Genomic DNA, 17,696 nt, shown 5'->3' with positions numbered 1-17,696 from the left:
ACGTCAAATTGTGCATCGACTTCATGTGTCTTTACTAAAATTCCAAATTGTCTTCACTTGTAAAAAAAAATAATAAAAATAGTGATATTGCTAGAATTTTTTTTAACATTTATCTTATTAAAATATTTGAACAGTTTTTACTACGTTCAGTCAGAATGGCCCGTGACAAAAAATAAGTTTGACACCCCTGTTAAGCATTTTGAGTGGGATATTTCATTCTGTGATTCCCTTCACTCACCCGTGGACCCCGCTTCCCTTGCTTTCCTGGCAATCCTGGAAGTCCTTGAAAGCCCTGGAAAGAATGATGTCAGATTAATTGTAAATCCCTCTTTATGACTCTGTAAACGTCCTCGTAAAATAATGCAACAGCAGGTCTATTCGTGTCGGATTTTTAATGAATGTCACATCAGCTATGACCAGTCTTTTAAATGCTGTTAAGGACCAGAAGGTAAAACTGCAGCTGGGTGAAATACTGGCAGGCCAGAAAGTGTCTAATTAAGGGTGCAAGTGACCCTTACAAAGCCAATATTCCTCAAGCTAGTAAAGTCACTTGTGACATATAGAATTCGTGAGGCTACGCGCTTTAATGAAGGCCATTGGCCGGCTTTAAAACAATTTCATACATGGATTAGCAAGGCTCGCAAAGGTCAAAACTAATGAGGAATCTGAGGAACATGAGCTTGCTTGACAAGTTAGCAGTGTTGGGTAGTTTTCCTTATGGCCCCAGCAATAACAAGAACAAGCTTATTCTCGGGAGAATACAGCAGGACGTCGTGCTCAATGAAATACACTTAGCATAAAACCAGAAAGGTTTGTTGGGTTGTTTAAAAGAGGGATTTTATGCAAATTGTATGATTTCGACCAAAGCCCGCAGCATACGTGCGATTTGTCAAAAAGGCTTCAGTAAATTTGGAAAAAATGAATTGTGAATGAAGACTTTAATTAAAATAAATAAATCATGAAAATAATAAGAATTATAATAAATAAATAAATAAAAAATATATAATAATAATAGTAAAAAAATGAACTGAAAGGCCGGAGCCCAAGACCTCAGAACTGTGAGGCAGACCACGAGCACTAGTAGGCGATGCCGTTGTACGTAGTTACAAAGTCAGTTATCATCAATGAATTTCTTTGTTTTCGTCACTCACCGGGAGACATATTCGCTTGGTAATCTTATCGTGACATGATTGGGATTATAGCTGATAGGATATGAAAAACACGAAAAATAAATCAAAGTGTAGCGGTACGACTTCGGTAAGACTGCTGGAAAAAAAAACATGTGGAACAGTTGAAACTCAGCCTTGACATAACACATGTACATTATTTTCTTTATGTCAAATTTACAACTTGATACCGCGTCAAGAATATTGTGGGACAAATTGTACAGTTGCCATGGGAATCTGTGTAAACGACATCAAATCAGACGTCAGCGAGTTACACGGTCATGCGAAGCATCGGGAAGATGACCTTCACCACCCAAGTGATTGGCAGCGACTTCGACTCTCATTTAAATAGTCTGAGTGGCTCGTAGAGCTGCGGTTTCCTTCACCGCCACAGAAGGAAAGATTTACTTCAAACCTTTTTTTTTCGTGGGTCAAACATGTGCTAACGCACGGAAGGTCTCTTCGACAATGGAAAATGTGTGTAAGCATTTTGTGTTTTGCAGAAAGACAGTGAACAAGACTGCAATGAGTTTATTAACGTCAAAGGGAAACATGCTGACGCAGCTAAATGCTAACGCTGCAAAGTTAGGTCAGCAGCAAAGATATTCATATTTAATCTATAATCTGAACTCCATATGCTAAGTAGCACTTTTTAATATCAAACCTATGACTCAATAATATCCATTTAGTCTGTAGTCCAAAGCAAAATGAGCACCGGAAACTAAATCCATGTCTGCTAAAGCTAGCTAAAAATGAATCAAGGGTTGGTATGGATTTTTCAGTGGAACTGGTTAATTGTGCTTTTCTTCTAATATCGGGGTTTTGTCTAGCGGTCAGTCAGAAGAATCTGAGACTTCAGCACCGGCCACTGAGGTAATAGACTGTTTCTAAAACCGCCTATTTCTAGCATGGCTAAAATGCAGATTCGCCCTGGTTTGACAAGTTTCGATGTAAGAACAATAAGCTAAAGTCAGTGGACATTCTAATTTGGATTTATCAACACAGAGATTCCAGGTTTACAAAACCTAAAACTCTAGAGACACGTCAGCAGGAATGAAGCTACGAGCTCAGCCTTCCTTACAAATGGGAACCAAAATCGTATTAGGGATTAGCCCATATGCGTACGGCGGCCAAGAGTTATGGAATGGTATAATTAATCATAATCGTTTGTAAAATAAACACTATGCTGACAGAACTGTACCAGGAACTCTCGCACGCAAGTTGGAAAGAACCGACTTATCGTCTACACACTCACCGGAGGCCCTGGCTCTCCTTTAAGCCCAGGTGGTCCTGCCAAAAGTGAGACGAGGGTCGGTTCCAGGTCGAATGTTTGGAAGTCATCTCCGGCTGCAGGAGTGACAGGAATGATGGGCATGGTTTGGACATCCTGCACGATGCTTACTTGAGGATCATTTTTTGGAGGCGCGTCGGTGGATAATTGCTGGAGAAAGTCGGATCTCAAGGAGGACGCCTGTGGGGATTCGCTTGTGGTCTGAAGTTTAGTCTCCGATGGTCTTGTAGAGGTCGGTACATCCGCCGATCCTTGGCCCTCTCTTTGCTTTGCGTCGGCGGTGGTTTGCAAAGGTAATTCCCATGTCGGTGGTGTCGGACTGGTCCAGAGAGACGTGGTCGCGGTTTCTGTGGTTTTCCCCAACCCCGGAAGGTCCACTTGACTGCCGGCAACAGCGGGTTCAGGAGTCCAAGACATGGATGTGTCATTCCCAATTAGCAAATCATCTTTTGGGCCAAAAACGGATCCCTCGGCTGAGGAGGTAGTAGGTTCCGGGGATAACGCCAGCGCTGTTGTATGACTTGTGTTTGGATGGATGAAAATGAGAGGTAGCAGGGGTGCGAAGACAGGCCGATACGTGTCGGCCTCTCTGCAGTGTTTCTTAACGTAATCGCAATAGTGACGAGCCGCCTCGGCCGACGGGTAGATATCGAACTGGCAGATGGCGCCTTCAAAGGCCACCGCGTTGTGGTCGGTTTTCCCCAGGACAAACGAGCCCTCCAGAGTAAGCCTTTCCTTTTTTTTGGATTGAAAATCTCCATGGAGGCTTTTGTTCCCGCAAGAGGTGTGCAGGGACACCCGCTGACCTCGGAATTCCAAGGCCAGACTGTGCCACCGGCCGTCGTGAACGTCATAGTCCAACGCCACGCTGTTCCTGTGGCCCGTGTAAACAAGAAGCCGGCCCGGTGTGAACTGCACACCGAGTTGCACTTTCCCTCTCTTTGACACAACGGCGAAAAGAAAGGCGCTGTTGATGCGGTGGACGGACAGACTGAGAATCAGGGAGAGATTGGCGCTGGTGAAGGAAGCCGGGAGGACGCTACGCAAGGGCACCTGGATGCGTGCCCTCGGGGTGAGAATAACTCCAGACTTGAAGGGGATGATTCCATTCGGGACTGATGGAGCGCTCCAAGATGTTGACCCGCCTGACCTTTGCCCAGAGAGACCCAGCTGCTGCAGAATATCTACGTCTTCAAAACATACAGAGGAGAAGTCAGCAACTGCCAGCATTACACTGGAACATCACAAGGGGGGGGGGGGGGAACTTTTGTTTGTTTAGGTTGCGTGCACAGAATACGACATGATTCTGCAACTCCACAAAACATTTTGTTGTTCAGACTATGAAAGTTACATTTCCACCATCTCCATGTTCAAATGAAGGAAGAATTTCAAATATAATTCATATGGGGTGGGGGGAATAATGTTATTTCTTCACCAAACCTAACGTCTAAACTGCCAGAAAATCTGATTTTCATTTCAAAACTGAGGCATTAATCAGTACTGTATTCAAAGGTTTGACATAAAACAAAACAAAATTGGAGAGTCTCCTCGGTAGAAGTGCAGCCTCTGGTGTGGCGCTGTCAAACAAAGGCGCTGTGTTTAGCTTCAAGAGGTCGGAAAATCATCGAGGGCCAATCAGCTCATCTTGGATACTGTACGCTAATCCGCTCAGTACGTGCGGTGGCGAAACTCCCGGCTTATATAAAGATCTCAAATATGCATGGGCTTTCTCTCCACAAAATGCAAGGGATAAGCTGCTTTAAAAAATAAATTCAGAGCTGAGCAGAGGAGAAATGAATGTCGGCCTGGGAGGGAGAAGGAGGAAGGGGGGAGGCGGGGTCGAGAATCAGCCCCACGTTAAAAATACATGAAGCTGAGAAGAAACATCTTCCCAACAAAGCACAGATTTTAATTGTTAATATTCAAATAAATGTGTTCTTTTATCTAATGCTCCCTCATGTACTTTCACAGCTTTACTGAAGATGGAAGCAGACTGCCTCAGGCTTCCTTCCCACAAGCGACAAAAAACGTCTGTCAACTACCAAATTTGACTTAAACCCATCCACCGTTTTCCATCGCCTTTGTCAAGACAGATATTTTTAGCAAATACTCACTTTGGCCCAGTGTGAGAGAGCAGGTACAACAGAGGATAGTCCAAAGAATCAGGACTCTCCTAGGACACACACACACACACACACAAAAAAACAACATTTGAATACAAAACATTCATCCATCTGCCCAATCGTGTTTCATACTGAAGTCATTTTTTATTATTATCAACAGTTGCTATGTTGTTTTACGGAGGTGTTAATGGCAGCGCTGGCTTTACACAAATGATTTTTTCCATTCCCATAATGCGGTTGTGTGTGGCTTGCTAACGGCGCTTGTAATACAGGAAGTTTATTACGGTTGTGGTTTTTCCCAGAGAGCTGCTGTAAACCGGCGGTCAAACCACTCCACTGACATTACTCAGGACTCCCCCCCCCCCCCTCCTCCTCCTCCCCCTCCTCTCTCTCTCTTAGATATTAAAACAAAAAAGATAAGTGGGTGTGCACTCGGCTCACACTGTATGTACAGTAGTGTACACTACTGATGAGTGCATCCATATGATGCAACACTCCTTTTTTTTTTCTCTTCTCTCTATCTCTCCTCCCTTTTTGGGGGGAGAGGGGGGGGGCAACCAATAAACAGAAGATGATGCACTCGCGTGGGAGGAGAGACGAGGAGGGCTTGTCTCCTCCTCTCATACATCTTTTTTGAACACCGAATCACAGTTCAGCTGCCAAAAGGGGACGATGAAAACTTTTTTCCGCTCCGCGTTTAAATCATATGAGTTAATCGAGGTGGCGCTGTGTGAATTAAGTTGCTTTTATCTCATGCGTGCAGAAATAAGATGCAAAAGTGAGACGGTGACTCACCCCCCGGCTCCTTTGAGTTCGGAGTGCGGGGCATTGTCCGGCTCCATAGCGGTTACTTCATTCTTTCTTGGGGGGCTTCACTCCTGTCCGGATGAGGAAGAGGCGCTCTTTCCATCCCGGGTTGCAACTCTTTTCCAAGTTCTTTTTTTTTCCCTCTCAAATAAGAAAGTGATTTAAGGTTACAAGTCAAACGCAGTCTGTCATTGTCTTCCACCTGCGCGCGTCTTCCCAAATCCTCGCGGCATTGCGCGCGTCTGTGCCTATATGTGTTGTGAGCGTGCAGACTTTCCCGAAAATGAAAGTTTCTTGCGTGAGTGAGGGGGAGAAGAGAAGGAGGGGTGTGTGTGTGTAGGGGGGGGGGGGGGGGGGATGCCTCCCTCTGTCGTGCTGTGGAGCTGCAGCAGGGACTTGAAGGTGTGTCCTCCTCCCTCCCTCCCTCCCTCCCTCCCGAGCTCTGTGTGCAGCCCCCTCCAACTCCTCCTGGGGGGCTCCTCTTGCATGCGTGAGTGGAGCTTTACAGGAAGGATTTAGGGGATGGTGACAATGAAAGAAGCCCCAACATACACAATCAAGTTAAAGAGAAGTTAAATATTAGTGTTTCAATGAAATAAGTCCTTTATGAATGACTTTGGGCCGTTTCAACATGGCAGGATATTTTAAAATTGCACATGTTGGGTGTATAAATGAAATTCGAATTGTCCTGGGACGAGATGAACTGTTGATGTAATGAAGGGGATTCCTAAATGTTATTTCAAGGGAGGCCAGCCAGTGGATAGCTAGTTAAGAAAATTCAAAGCAAAGTGGAGAAATGAAAAGTTGTTTACTAAAATTTTACTGATAAAAAACATTATTTATTATTTTTTTGATATATTTTTTGGGTGCATATTCCTTCCAATCAGCTAGTCATAGTTTGAAAACGGGACAGAAAGCGACCTAAAAAACCAAACGCGTATTATTGCATTTGCCATATGTTATTTTAGCTTTCAGTGAACAATGTTAGCGGTTGAGTTGAAGAGCAATTGTGACCGCAGCTGTATTTTCTGTCCAAACCTTCTACATCCTGCACTACAAAACCACAATTTCCCCAAAATGTCCATCTTGATACTTAAAACAAGACCTTGAAAATGGATTACCTTCGTGAATTTATATGAATGAGTCACTTGGCGAATCTAATTCAAGAGAACATGTATTTGTCGTGTGAAGAGAGAATTCGGGTTTTAGTTGTAGGTATTTTGATAACTATAATAACCTTCATTGTTAATATTTTTTTTTATCTCAATTGGAGTAAAAATCAGTTGGGTGCTCTCTGGTGGGTGAAAGGACAAATGACAGAAGATACTAAAGGTGAGCGAGATTTTATGTACAAGCCACTTAGAAGGCAATCACCTCAGCAATCTTTTTTTTTCCTCATGGCTCGGACACATCATTTGTAACCCCGACCGACCGACCGACCGGACAGACAAATAGGTATATAAACACTCGCGTTGAGGTCAGGTCCACTTGTGTCATATTCATCTTGCACCACCGTTTGAAAAGTGACATGACGAGGTGTCAACGTATGGACAGTCTATTTATGGCAACTTTCTTTCCAGAACACGTCTGTTCTCGCCGCAGTGACAGAGACGTGTTGCAGGCCCGCTCGTGTACTGTGAAATTCCTCCGCGTGGAGAAAGTCCTCATTGACCTACGGTGACAGCCAGCGTCCGAGGGGAAACCCAACAGAGCGGCGATTCAGCTGCTTGCAACTGGATCCCGCCGAGGGCCCGGCTCGGCCCCACCCCTCCCCTCGCCTCGCCGTGCACCCATTGTGAAGGCGGACCGAGCCTGTCTCCTTCAAAGAACGCCTCCCATGACCCAAGAGAGATACTCGACGGGCCTGTGATGGACGAGGTACTGGAAAATCGTATTTTCATTTTGTGGCTTCCTAAGTGATTTTTTTTTTTTTTTCCTTACTTCATTGGAACACAATGACGGGTTGTGCATTTGGTACCTGGAACTTATCCAACTTAACCCAGCAGCTGTAGAAATTAATACAATACAAAAAAAACGTATTGCTTACTTTCGCTTCGCATTCATTTGAATGTAAAAAGAATAATAATAAATTGCTTTGACCTGCAAATATATATTTTCGTATCAGAGCCAGTTAAGTTTATAAACCGAGGCTCTACTCGCAAGTTGCAACAGTTCACGGTCATTTTGAAAAACAGTTCGCAGAAGACTGACATCTGTTTTTGAAAAGTAGAAATGTGCAGAATCTTAGCAACACTTCCCGACTGCTCATCCTTGATTTTTTTTTTTTTTTATAGTTGTTTTACTGCAGCAGGATTGTGTTAGCGTAATCGGGCACACAAACGGGGGACTGTGCACCTGAAAAAAAAACATTCAAGGGGTCAGCGAGTTGGATGCCTTGCTCTTCGTAAACGGCCTTCTGAGTTTTATATTTTTTCCATAGCATTAATTTTAGTTTGTTGGGCACTACTTTTGGCGAAACACTCAATTAGCCTCACAGCTGCTCGGCATACATTGAAAAGTTATTCCTTCCTTCCTTCCTTCGACGTGGCTTGACCTCAACTGCACAACACAAAAACAGGACTCATTCTGTCCCTATTTGATGAGCAGGTTCCAAAATGTACTTTGCATGTGTTTCCTGCCGCCAGTGTTAGAGGGGGGTTGTGGTCTCATGCGTATCATCTCGGTGGTCCTCGCCTTGACATCTCTTTCATGTTGGCCCTCGGGGGCCAGCTTCCATCTAACCCAAGTGAAAAAACATTGACTGCAAGCCAAAACTCTCCAGGGAAGAAAATCTAAACAGATATCCAATACGGGTGCCATTGTTTTGTTTTCTCCCCACACGTCACAGTAATTCATGATTCCATCCAAAAAGTAACGAGTTACTTTTCAAATCAAGTCATCAAAGTCACTCAGCTTGTTTTTCCACGGTACCTATGGCAACACTGGTGCTGAAGTTTTTTTTCCACCTAGGTGGATGGAGGTCTGCACTTTTTTTTCGTCCACGTCTGAAATTAAGAGAAGAAGAATGTGTTCCGTTCGGCTGCTGATGGAAACTCTGGTCTTCTAAACACGCCGTCTTTTGTCTGTCTCGGGGCCTTGTGATCGCATGGCAGCCTCCACGAAACAGCTGGCTCCAATAAGAGCGTGCCCCCCGGTGCTGTTTACTCGTTCCATACGTACGTTACAACAGGAAATTGAACATCAGTCTACCATGACTTAATTTAATAGCGGGTTTTGCTTAAAAGTGCTGCTGCACCCAGATAGGACATTTGAGTTGCTTTGAATGGTTGATTAACTGTCGCTAATGACGCGCCGTTGTTGAGTCTGGTGAGGCGAGCGCTGATTAGGAGTCCCAAAAAAAAAATGGCGTCTGACATGTCAAAATGGAAATGTGACGTTAGTCTAATAGTGGATGATGGATTTATTTATGATAGCGATGTTTATATCACTTTTTAGATGGATACTAGTACTCAATTATTGAGTAGTAGTTACTTGAATTGATACTAAGAACCGATACCACTCGTATTTTCCCCCAAAAAAACTTCTTCTAATTTAGTTCCTGCTCGTAAAGTGGCCACAAGAGGCCGGCCGATTCAGGTATTGCCCGATAGTACCGATACGGTGAAATAAGGCTGGTATCGGTACCGATACCAGGTATCAGTAGTCAGCCGTCCCGAATTCATGATATAAAATTTAAAAATTTCTAACAGCATAATATATACCTTCAAAAAAAATACTCCATTTTGATGAAATTGTCAAACTAATTTGAAAACAAGCTGTATTATATTCAGTCATATTTCCCGAACGTCTGGAATGGTGATGAAGATATAACGGGCTGTGTTTGGTCATTAGCACTCTTTTTGGATTGGGTGTGAAGCTGCACACTAAAACCAACATTTGATGGTCTGTTGGAGCCATCAGTCATCTGAGACTCAATTCTTACATTTCCTGCGCTGGGCCGGCCGGCCGGCCGGCCTGTGTGAGTCAGGCTTGTCATTTCTATCCACTATGAAAGTGGTAGTCACGATGTTTCTTTCTAATAAATGGGAAAGCATAGGTCATTATTGTCAAGCGTTCACACCCCCGTGGAGCGGCGGGGAGACGGAAACGGCTGCCAAGTCAGAAGCATTGTTGCGCTGACATTTGCACGGAGGATCAAACCGCTGATGAGTAATCCATACTGAAAAGCTCGCCGTGCTGCCAAATGTCAAACGGCAGCGGGGGCTATTGTTAGCCCAGCCAACTCTCAAGGATCCGTTGGCCGTCGTCACAATGCCGCGTCACCTACTCTATGCGGCCGTGCGGCTTGCGCTCCACACGTCTGGGTTTATTATGACAACAATACGGGATGGACCTTTACTGGCTATTATATTATATTATATTATAATATATGATATTATATATTATAACAGCTAGTCAAATGTCCTTTAATAACGTTAACGCTAGGTACCGTTTCAGATCGCATATCGTTTTTAATTCCAGATCTGCACCAACCGAGGCCTTGCAGAGAACTGTTGTTAATGATGCAATCTAGTGAGGATAAAGAATATATGCCGATGGGTATACTTTAATGATAATGAAAGTATATCATCTTAAATGAATCTTGCATCGTCAGCACAATGCGTTGACTTACGGTTGTGATGGCGCGAGCGAATGACACACCGATCATTTTCTCTGTTTTGTGCGTGCACGATGCTGGCTGCGTCTGTGCTCGTCTATAAATTGCCGGGGCATAGAAAAGCAGGATCTGTTATGTGGAGATCCCAAGGCAGTGCTACATCTCGCACATCTGGAAAGCCAAATTTCATACGGCGCCAAGCTTTTTCCACCCTCGCATTTGTTCCTGTTTACTGATCCAAATCTCACAATAAAGGCTTCAAATTGAACCTTTTGTTCCTTCAAAGCGCCGCACGCGGTTCATTCTAATTGCTGAATACTTTTGCAGGCTTCGTTGCTTCTGTCGCACCGGACGACGTCTGGAAATGGACCCAACAGAAGGTACGCGTTTCCCACCTGGCCTTCCTCAAACACACCAAGTCCATTTCTAAATGTTGCTGTTCTATTTGTGTTTGCTACCTGCCGACCGGGCCTCTGTCGACGTCCTCCGTCTCGGCCCTCTTTGGTGCTAATTTAAGTAGCGAGCCTGCGGGACCTTGTTGGCGTGGGATTGCTTTCGAGGTCCAAAGAACCATATGTTCTTGTTGAGCTGCGTGGTCAGACTGAACGCTAGATCTCAAGGTTAATTTCTTTCATCAAACCGTAGCTTGATGTATTTTTCACGCGTGTGACGGAACAAATAAGATGCGGCAAGGCAGCCTACGAGGTCTCAAAGGTGAAACTCTCTGGCAAATCTGTAAATTCCGTTCCACACTGAAGGCCTTGTTTTTTTGGACCTGGAAAGCAAGCGAGCGGGATTTGTTTCCAGCCGGCTAAAGATTACACGAGTGGGTGGACAATGGGGGTCAGTGATCCTGATGTATTTATATGTAACAGAGACGGCGGGGCGCTATCAAAGGAGAATGTGAATTACAGCTCAGCCGTCGCTTTGTCGGGCACAAATGGACCCGTTGAGATTCTCGTAGATCAACAGCCAAACCAGGCGGGAAACGAAAAAAAAGTACTTTCAAAAGCGTAAGCAGCTGCGTGGAGTTTTAAATGAGGACAACTTGGACGGATGTTATCTTCAGGTGTGCCCGCTTTATTTATCCGTCATCCTCGGAGAACATCTTTATCAGCGCTCCACGGCGAAGAAAGACCATCAGATCAAATCTAAGGAGGATTGATTTCAGCAGACTTCACCGTCGAGACAAGGCGATAATCACCGGCTTGACAAGCTTTGATCGCAAATCTTTTTCTCTCACAGTCGAGAGAACAATCAACGTCGACATATTTTGTATTGTTCATCTCTAAATTGATCTCATTTTCCTTTCACCTCTTCTCGTATCCTCCGCATGAGCGCAGAGCTGATGTTGTTCTCGGCGAGACTCAGATGCCTCATGGGAACGTGGCCCCTGCAAAGTAAAGCCTCCATGAGGTCGTTTCCTCCCACGTCCGTGACGTCGTTGCCATCCAGATCCAGCATCTGCAGACGGGCGTTGGATTTCAACACATCGGCCAGCAGCCTGACCCCGGGGTCGCCCAGGTTATTCTCGTCTAGAATGATGTGAGTCAGCCAGTCGTTTCCTTTGAGACTGTCGAAAAGTTCTTTCCACGCCACCAGATCCGGGCCGCCGGTTTGAGCTAGACCTAAATACTGCAGGTGCGAGTGCTGCCTCATGTAGGACGCCAGAACCTTCAGCCCCACCCCGCTCAGGTTGTTTCCCCCAATGTCCAGTTCCACAAGTGAAAACAAGTTGTCGCCAGTGCTGAGGTTGGCGGCGGCGCCGGCGGCTCTCCATGTTTGCTCCTGTAGCTCGGCTATGCCGCTCAGGAGGGCCAGTGCGCCATCATCGCGTAGTCTGTTTCCAAACAAGCTAGAGAAGGGAAAAGAAATGGTGTGATCTTATTGTTAGCAAGAAAATCGGTTTGGAATAAATTCCCACACCCTCCCGCAAATGTACGTTCTGGATTACAGCCATAAACGGGGCCTTTTTGGAGTCCCTGGTAATTGTTTGGCAGCTAGAGGTCACAAAATCGATTCTAAACATCAATCGGCAATTATTTTAATCATCGATTCATCGTATTCATTGTTTCACTTAAAATTAGTGATTAGTATTTTTTAATCACCAAATAAACAACAATAATAAAACACTTGAATGCAAAATAAATATTATCCGATTGATTGATGGAATAATCGATTCTCAAAATAAGGTTTAGGGTTCCTATCTTGGCTTTTTCATGTTTCCCCGTCTTTTCAGGTGTTAGCACTTACTGTAAACTTTTGACCTGAGGTTTCACCTTCAGGACGTCCAGCAGAATGCCAGCCCCGTCCGGGCCAATGAGGTTGAGGTTAAGGTTGAGCAGAGCCACCTCGGACGAGCTGCTCTTCAGAGCGTCCGCTACAGTGGGCAGAAGCTGGTCCGTCAGGTCGGTGTTCCTGAGCACCAGCTGCTCCACCTCATCCGATGTGCTCAGCACTGTGATCATGGCTTCCAGCTATGGCAACAAACCAGGAGAAATTCACGGCAATATGTGAACGGTGTCATTTTTCAGAAGCGGGCTGCTGAGCTGTTTCATATCTTCATAAGGTCTTGGGGGAATTAGAAGCCAGCTCGAAAGATTTCACGATGCAGGTCATAGTTCCCTGGAGGCCAAGTTGTGTCATCTGACTACCAATCAATTAACCGCAGGGTGAAAAATCATTATCTCGCATTTGCAATTACATTTCGACATCTTTCAAATTCATGAGAAATTTCTCATTCATTTTCCAGAAAGCAAAAAAAGCACATCAATCTATTTCCGAATGCATAAGAAACCATTTGATATTCAAAAACTATCAACGTGTTTTTTTTTTTTTTCCTCCAACTGTAAATGCTGCATAGACTCTAGTTTCTGGTCATTCATATTAATATACTGCCCCCTATTGATGCAAGAAATATCAAATCCTTGTGGCAGCACCAGCAGCAGTCATATGACTTTCTTTTTCATCATCCCCCGAGTAGAAAATTAGCAAACACACATATTTCATTTCCATCCATAATAAATAACCCTTTTATTTTTCTAAGCACACCTGCGCTTGCAGGTCTCCATTTTGAAGCGGCTCTCCTTCACCCGTCTTCTCCTCTTCCCCCTCGCCATCCTCGCTTTTGTCGGGCTCCCCATCTGCTGGTAAGATGGTGTCGCTCTCTTCGCTCTGCTCCACATCTGAGCCGGGCTCCGCGAGGCCCGACGCCAGTCTCTTCTGGAGCCGACGCCTCTGTAGCACTTTGCACAAACAATGGGTTATTGTTAGCGTTGGCGCTATTCAAAAGCACTAGAACGTGTCTCCAAATTGTCGCTAATGTCTTTGATTGTTCCATAGTGAACCTTCTCTCCCTATTATGTAAATCACGGTGGTGTCACGCTGCAGCTCTTTCCACTTGGCTGCAGTTTCCTCGCTCACTGTTTGCTTGGAAGGAGTTGTGCTTGCTTGGGCTCTTCTCCAGTTCGCTGCTCATCTGCACATATTGTTCTTCGAAGTCTGTCTGTCCATCCCCAGCTCTGTTATTCCTATTTGACTCCCTCGCTTTCTCCCGTTTCTGCTTAGTCAGGACTTCCTCATCCTGTAAGCAGTCTTGGAAAACAAAACCAATGTTGATCTTTGGTGTCTTATCCCCACGATGACAGTTAAATGCAAAAAGCGTATAAAGGTTGGTCAAGTCGGGTCTCACCGAGTATATCTGCCGTCTTGTTGATGTTCGGCTTGTGAGTGCCATGTGACCCTTGACGCTGCAGGTCCTGTCTGGCAGATGACGCTCGGCCCTCATTTTTGTGGGACAAGGTCGACCCTCGGGAGCTCTCGCTTGTAGCCGTCTTGTCTTTGCTCCTGCTCTGATTAGTTTGACCCTTACGTCTTCTCTTGTTGGAGGTCTCTTTAATGGCCGTGGGGTCCCCGCTGTCCGCGGCTCCACCGGCCTTGTCCTTGACGTGTCTTCTTGTCCCTCTTGCGGGTTTATTCTCCTTTTTGGTCGGGGTAAACAGAGGCGATGATGGACATGACGCCGCTGTGGCGACGTTAGAGTCTTGGCAGGAACATAAAACGAAAATAATGAACGGCGGCACATTTTGTTGTAGCTTTCGAGTATGAATGAATGATTGTGACGAATAAAAAAGAGCAGATGAAAAAGCTTTAGGAAGGAATGGGAAAAGTCGTTTATACCGGAGCGTCGCACGAGAGGGAGAACTAAGCTCTCCTTTGTGCTGTTGTTCAGTTGCTGGCAGGAGCTGTATTGGCTTCCAAGACTTGTGCATCTGGGAAAAAAAATAAAAATGTCGTGCCCCACTCTTACACACTTGACAATGTATGATCTCGGCCGCTACGGAAACTTGCGTACGGAATTCCCACCTGTGACAAGGCATCCCACCGGCGAGCCAGGACAACCGGAAGCAGCTCTTCTTACCCTGCTGGAAGCCGGGCGAGTAGCGGTACTCGCAGCAGGAGCTGATTCGGGCCACCTTGATGCCGTTAACGTACAAGGAAGCGCTGAAGGGGAAGCCTCGGTGTCTTTGAGAAATGAAGTTGAACTGGTCTGGAAGTTGAAAATGAGTGTGGGCTCAGGAAGGTACCCTGAGGAATGCCGCGAGCAATTGATGTCACTTGAAAATGACTTGTTTGAATTTTAAACGTCAAATCATTTGCATTGCGTCTATTCAGATCGACCTCGGTACCTCCTGGAGTCACCGAGCCCTTGAAGACGCAGATGTTCTCCCCGCCGTTGACTTGTTGGAGCACTTTAAGTTCATCTCGACTTGAACCCCGGTGGCCTTGTCCCAGATACGTCATGGTCACAGTGACGTTGGATTTCTTAGCCTCTCTCTGCGCACTGAGGTAGTTCTAAAAACACCACGCAAGTTCCATAAGTGGAAGCTTCGTTTTGCCTACTTGTTTGTTTTCGCCTACTTGTTTGTTGCAGTGACCTCCGGTCGAGTACGAGCTGACCGACGAGAAGGATCCTCTTCTACTGTTGTTGAGATAAGGGCAGGACTGACTGAGATTTCCTCGGAGTGAGGCCTTCCCGGTGACGGCTGGCAGGTAAACGTCATCTTTGCGAGAGCGCGCCGTGAGATCGTCCAGCTACGGGTAGACACAACAAATGGGATTTTTGTCTGAGGAGTTGTTTTGAAGTCGACATAATGACTTCTTTGGATAAAGATGTTTATTGGGACAGTTGCTTGAGGGATCAAACTTCAGCAAATTTGGTGGGAAAAAACATTTTGCAATATAAATAACGTGCTAGAAATGAAAAGCTATGACATCGTCGACTCTCAGGGATCTTCAAAATGCCTAACGTGATCAATCTTTTCAATAATGCTAAAATAGCGCACACGCCAATAGAGTGTGACATCTCCATCGAGGAGGAGTTTTCCTTTTTGCTCTGAGCAAACTAGTTTTGGCAACTGGACCTGACTGAGCCTGGATGGGATGAACATGTCAAAATGAGTTTGGGGTTGTTGTTTTTGGTGCTGACAGTATGTGAAGAGCTTACTGAAGTATTTCTGCCTCCTGTGCAGATTGAAAAGAGATCCTGCAGGAGCATTTGGCTGTTCCGCCTGATTCTTCTCAGTGATTCCTTCTGGTATGTCTCCATTACAGCAGGCCAACTGAAAAAAGTGGACAGTTGATGAGTTGAAGGAGCTCAGGAGGAAAATATTTCCCAACAGTAACAGGCTAAAAGACTTTTGACGATGATATCTCCAATTTATGATGACATCATATTTGAGAGACTGCCTCTCACTCACACCAGATTACAATCAGAAAAATGAATACAGTCGAAGAGACAAGGTTAAAATGATCTTTGAGTTCTTCCAGTTTTGTTTTGGATTAGACATCAGCTCAAGATGTCAAATTTCCTTTCTTATGACCTGAAATCAAACACGACTTAACTGATCTGTCATTATTTTGTCATTTCGGACTATTTGATCTAGCATTCTTGTTAGATCACATAATATTTCGAATGGCGGACTCATGAAAAGAAGGCACTGGAGCGAGATATCCTACCTGTTGTCTTGTCAGCTTGTGAGGTGATACTGTCGCTTTGCGAGTTTTCCAACAAGTGACACCTGAGAAGCTGTCACATCCTCAGGTGATCAACCATGACCTTTAACCTTGATTGTAAATAATTACAAGGCACAGTGACTAAATAAATGAGATATTTTCTCCTTATCTATATTGATCAATTTTGATGTAACATGCTACATCATGATCATTCTGAGAGTCGCTTGGAATATTTCAACTATTTGCAGCTTTCGTGTAGCAAATAAAATAACCCAAATACTCTGCAACTCTGCGTTTTAGCACTAGAGGGTGCAAGAAGACCGAGCAGTTTTTCACACTAACTGTACCGCAATAAAATCATGTCATATTGATATAAACGGTAATACAGAGCTGGGATGGCACTACTATTAAATTAAGATGCTGTAGCACAAAAGTCAAAACAGAATTGGTACGTAAATAATAGATCATAAATATAATCATATATAATGATAGTATAATAAAATATAAAAAGATAATAATAAATAATTAAATAAATCAATAATAAAAAAATAAATAGATAAATAAATGGAAGCACCGGTCACACATATGACCTTCCATTCATTTCATAATGAAAGACATTTATTTATGAAAATATTAAAAACATACTGACAGTTGTGCTGGAAAATGGCAGTTGTGCAAATTAGCGATGCTTATTGCGCATTGATTTTTCACACTTAAGTTATTCATTACCGGCACACACACATATACACATTTATGTCATAAAGTCCTGTCTATCAGGTGTCATATTTCATTATCGTCACATTGGCAATCATTTGGCTGACAGATGACTTTGACTTATGTTTAAAAACTAAAGTTAATAGTAAAACTAATAAAAGTTCAAAGTAAGCCTTTCAGAGAAAAATAGCAACTCATAAAAACTAACAAGCACAATATTAATTAAAACTAACTGAATTCAAAACCATGAAAAAAAATCAAAAAATAACAGTGATGAAAAATCCCAGCCTGATTGGCACTCAAATCTATTTTTCTTCCACACACAGTCTGAGTGGATAGATAATAAGCGACATTTTGTCATCAAGAGCACAAAAGCGTTGCTTTGTCAAAAAAAAATCATTCAAATCATTCCCAGCTTTGTGTCGTTCTGTATTCTGGTCTCTATGAAAGCGTTTCAAAATGAACTTCCACTCTCTCCGAGTCCAAAAATGACTTCATGACAAGTTAGGGTTGAAGGTCACTTACGTTGGCGCCTTGCTTTTATTGTTAGGAGATCCTATTGGGGACAGCTGCAGGAAGTTTAGCCTTTCAGCCAGCCGGCCTTCGCTACGCGTGACATCCAAAAACCCTCAAAAGTCATCATGACCATCACATGACCACCTACTGTCTGCAAGGCGCATTATGTAACACTGACTTTCTTGAGCTAGACAAGAGGAAAGAGATTTTACGAACATCTCATACATTAACACACATATAAAAAGACCCGCCATTTTGAGAATGGCAGGTCTTCGTTTTTGCTACATGGCACTTCATGGCCGACCTTTCCTCTTTAATGGATGGCTGCCATTTACGTCACACTCGGGCATAAAAAATTGTCAATGACAGTTGCCGTCAGTAATACAAAGAACATTGACATTTACCCGACAAAGTTTCACCTTGAATACAATCTGTTGAAGGAGGCG

The 17,696-nt window shown here is 44.2% G+C and overlaps 3 protein-coding genes across 5 annotated transcripts in view; 1 reads left to right on the top strand and 2 right to left on the bottom strand.

The window, feature by feature from the left end:
• LOC125993526 (collagen alpha-1(XXVII) chain B) overlaps positions 1 to 5,706 on the bottom strand; it is a 32,533-nt gene extending 26,827 nt beyond the window's left edge. Inside the window, exons 1-4 of one of the 2 annotated variants that reach the window (XM_049762110.2) lie at positions 5,376 to 5,706; positions 4,572 to 4,630; positions 2,422 to 3,647; positions 239 to 292 (exon numbers count right to left, since the gene is read on the bottom strand). In XM_049762110.2, the coding sequence (XP_049618067.1) occupies positions 239 to 292; positions 2,422 to 3,647; positions 4,572 to 4,630; positions 5,376 to 5,422 (1,386 nt within the window). In that variant the 5' untranslated portion in view covers positions 5,423 to 5,706. The remainder of the gene's footprint in view (positions 1 to 238; positions 293 to 2,421; positions 3,648 to 4,571; positions 4,631 to 5,375) is intronic. The other variant, XM_049762111.2, reaches the window with a different exon arrangement.
• The window catches only part of zgc:101858 (uncharacterized protein LOC449555 homolog), a 48,198-nt gene extending 32,381 nt beyond the window's left edge, over positions 1 to 15,817 (top strand). The window contains exons 16-20 of the transcript XR_011086587.1: positions 6,968 to 7,265; positions 10,333 to 10,385; positions 10,526 to 14,853; positions 14,939 to 15,057; positions 15,537 to 15,817. The gene's annotated coding sequence lies outside the window, so the exon portion shown is untranslated. The remainder of the gene's footprint in view (positions 1 to 6,967; positions 7,266 to 10,332; positions 10,386 to 10,525; positions 14,854 to 14,938; positions 15,058 to 15,536) is intronic.
• LOC125993528 (uncharacterized) lies at positions 11,065 to 15,623 on the bottom strand. Of its 2 annotated transcripts, XM_049762113.1 has the most exons (10): positions 15,512 to 15,623; positions 14,926 to 15,099; positions 14,694 to 14,859; positions 14,371 to 14,554; positions 14,185 to 14,276; positions 13,697 to 14,047; positions 13,429 to 13,599; positions 13,057 to 13,250; positions 12,259 to 12,482; positions 11,065 to 11,860 (listed from the first exon to the last, which is right to left on the bottom strand). In XM_049762113.1, exons 1-10 carry the CDS (start codon positions 15,611 to 15,613, stop codon positions 11,305 to 11,307), a joined length of 2,214 nt encoding a protein of 737 aa, XP_049618070.1. In that variant the 5' UTR covers positions 15,614 to 15,623; the 3' UTR covers positions 11,065 to 11,304. The 2 variants fall into 2 exon arrangements, with proteins under 2 accessions (XP_049618070.1, XP_068506169.1); XM_068650068.1 differs by having other exon boundaries at positions 13,429 to 14,276.
• Positions 15,818 to 17,696: the final 1,879 nt, after the last annotated feature.

This window comes from Syngnathus scovelli, chromosome 3, assembly GCF_024217435.2.
Source record: "Syngnathus scovelli strain Florida chromosome 3, RoL_Ssco_1.2, whole genome shotgun sequence".
NCBI classification, from domain to species: Eukaryota; Metazoa; Chordata; class Actinopteri; order Syngnathiformes; family Syngnathidae; genus Syngnathus; species Syngnathus scovelli.
Note: the sequence above shows the minus strand (reverse complement) of the source record. Positions and strands in the feature narration are given on the sequence as shown.

Coding starts and splice junctions, on each gene's coding strand:
- LOC125993528 (XM_068650068.1), bottom strand. CDS start 15,613: ATGGAGACATACCAGAAGGAATCACTGAGAAGAATCAGGCGGAACAGC. Junction 14,555..14,693: donor GGGCTCGGTGACTCCAGGAG/GTACCGAGGTCG, acceptor TTCAACTTCCAG/ACCAGTTCAACTTCATTTCT. Junction 14,277..14,370: donor GGTGGGATGCCTTGTCACAG/GTGGGAATTCCG, acceptor TTTTTTTCCCAG/ATGCACAAGTCTTGGAAGCC.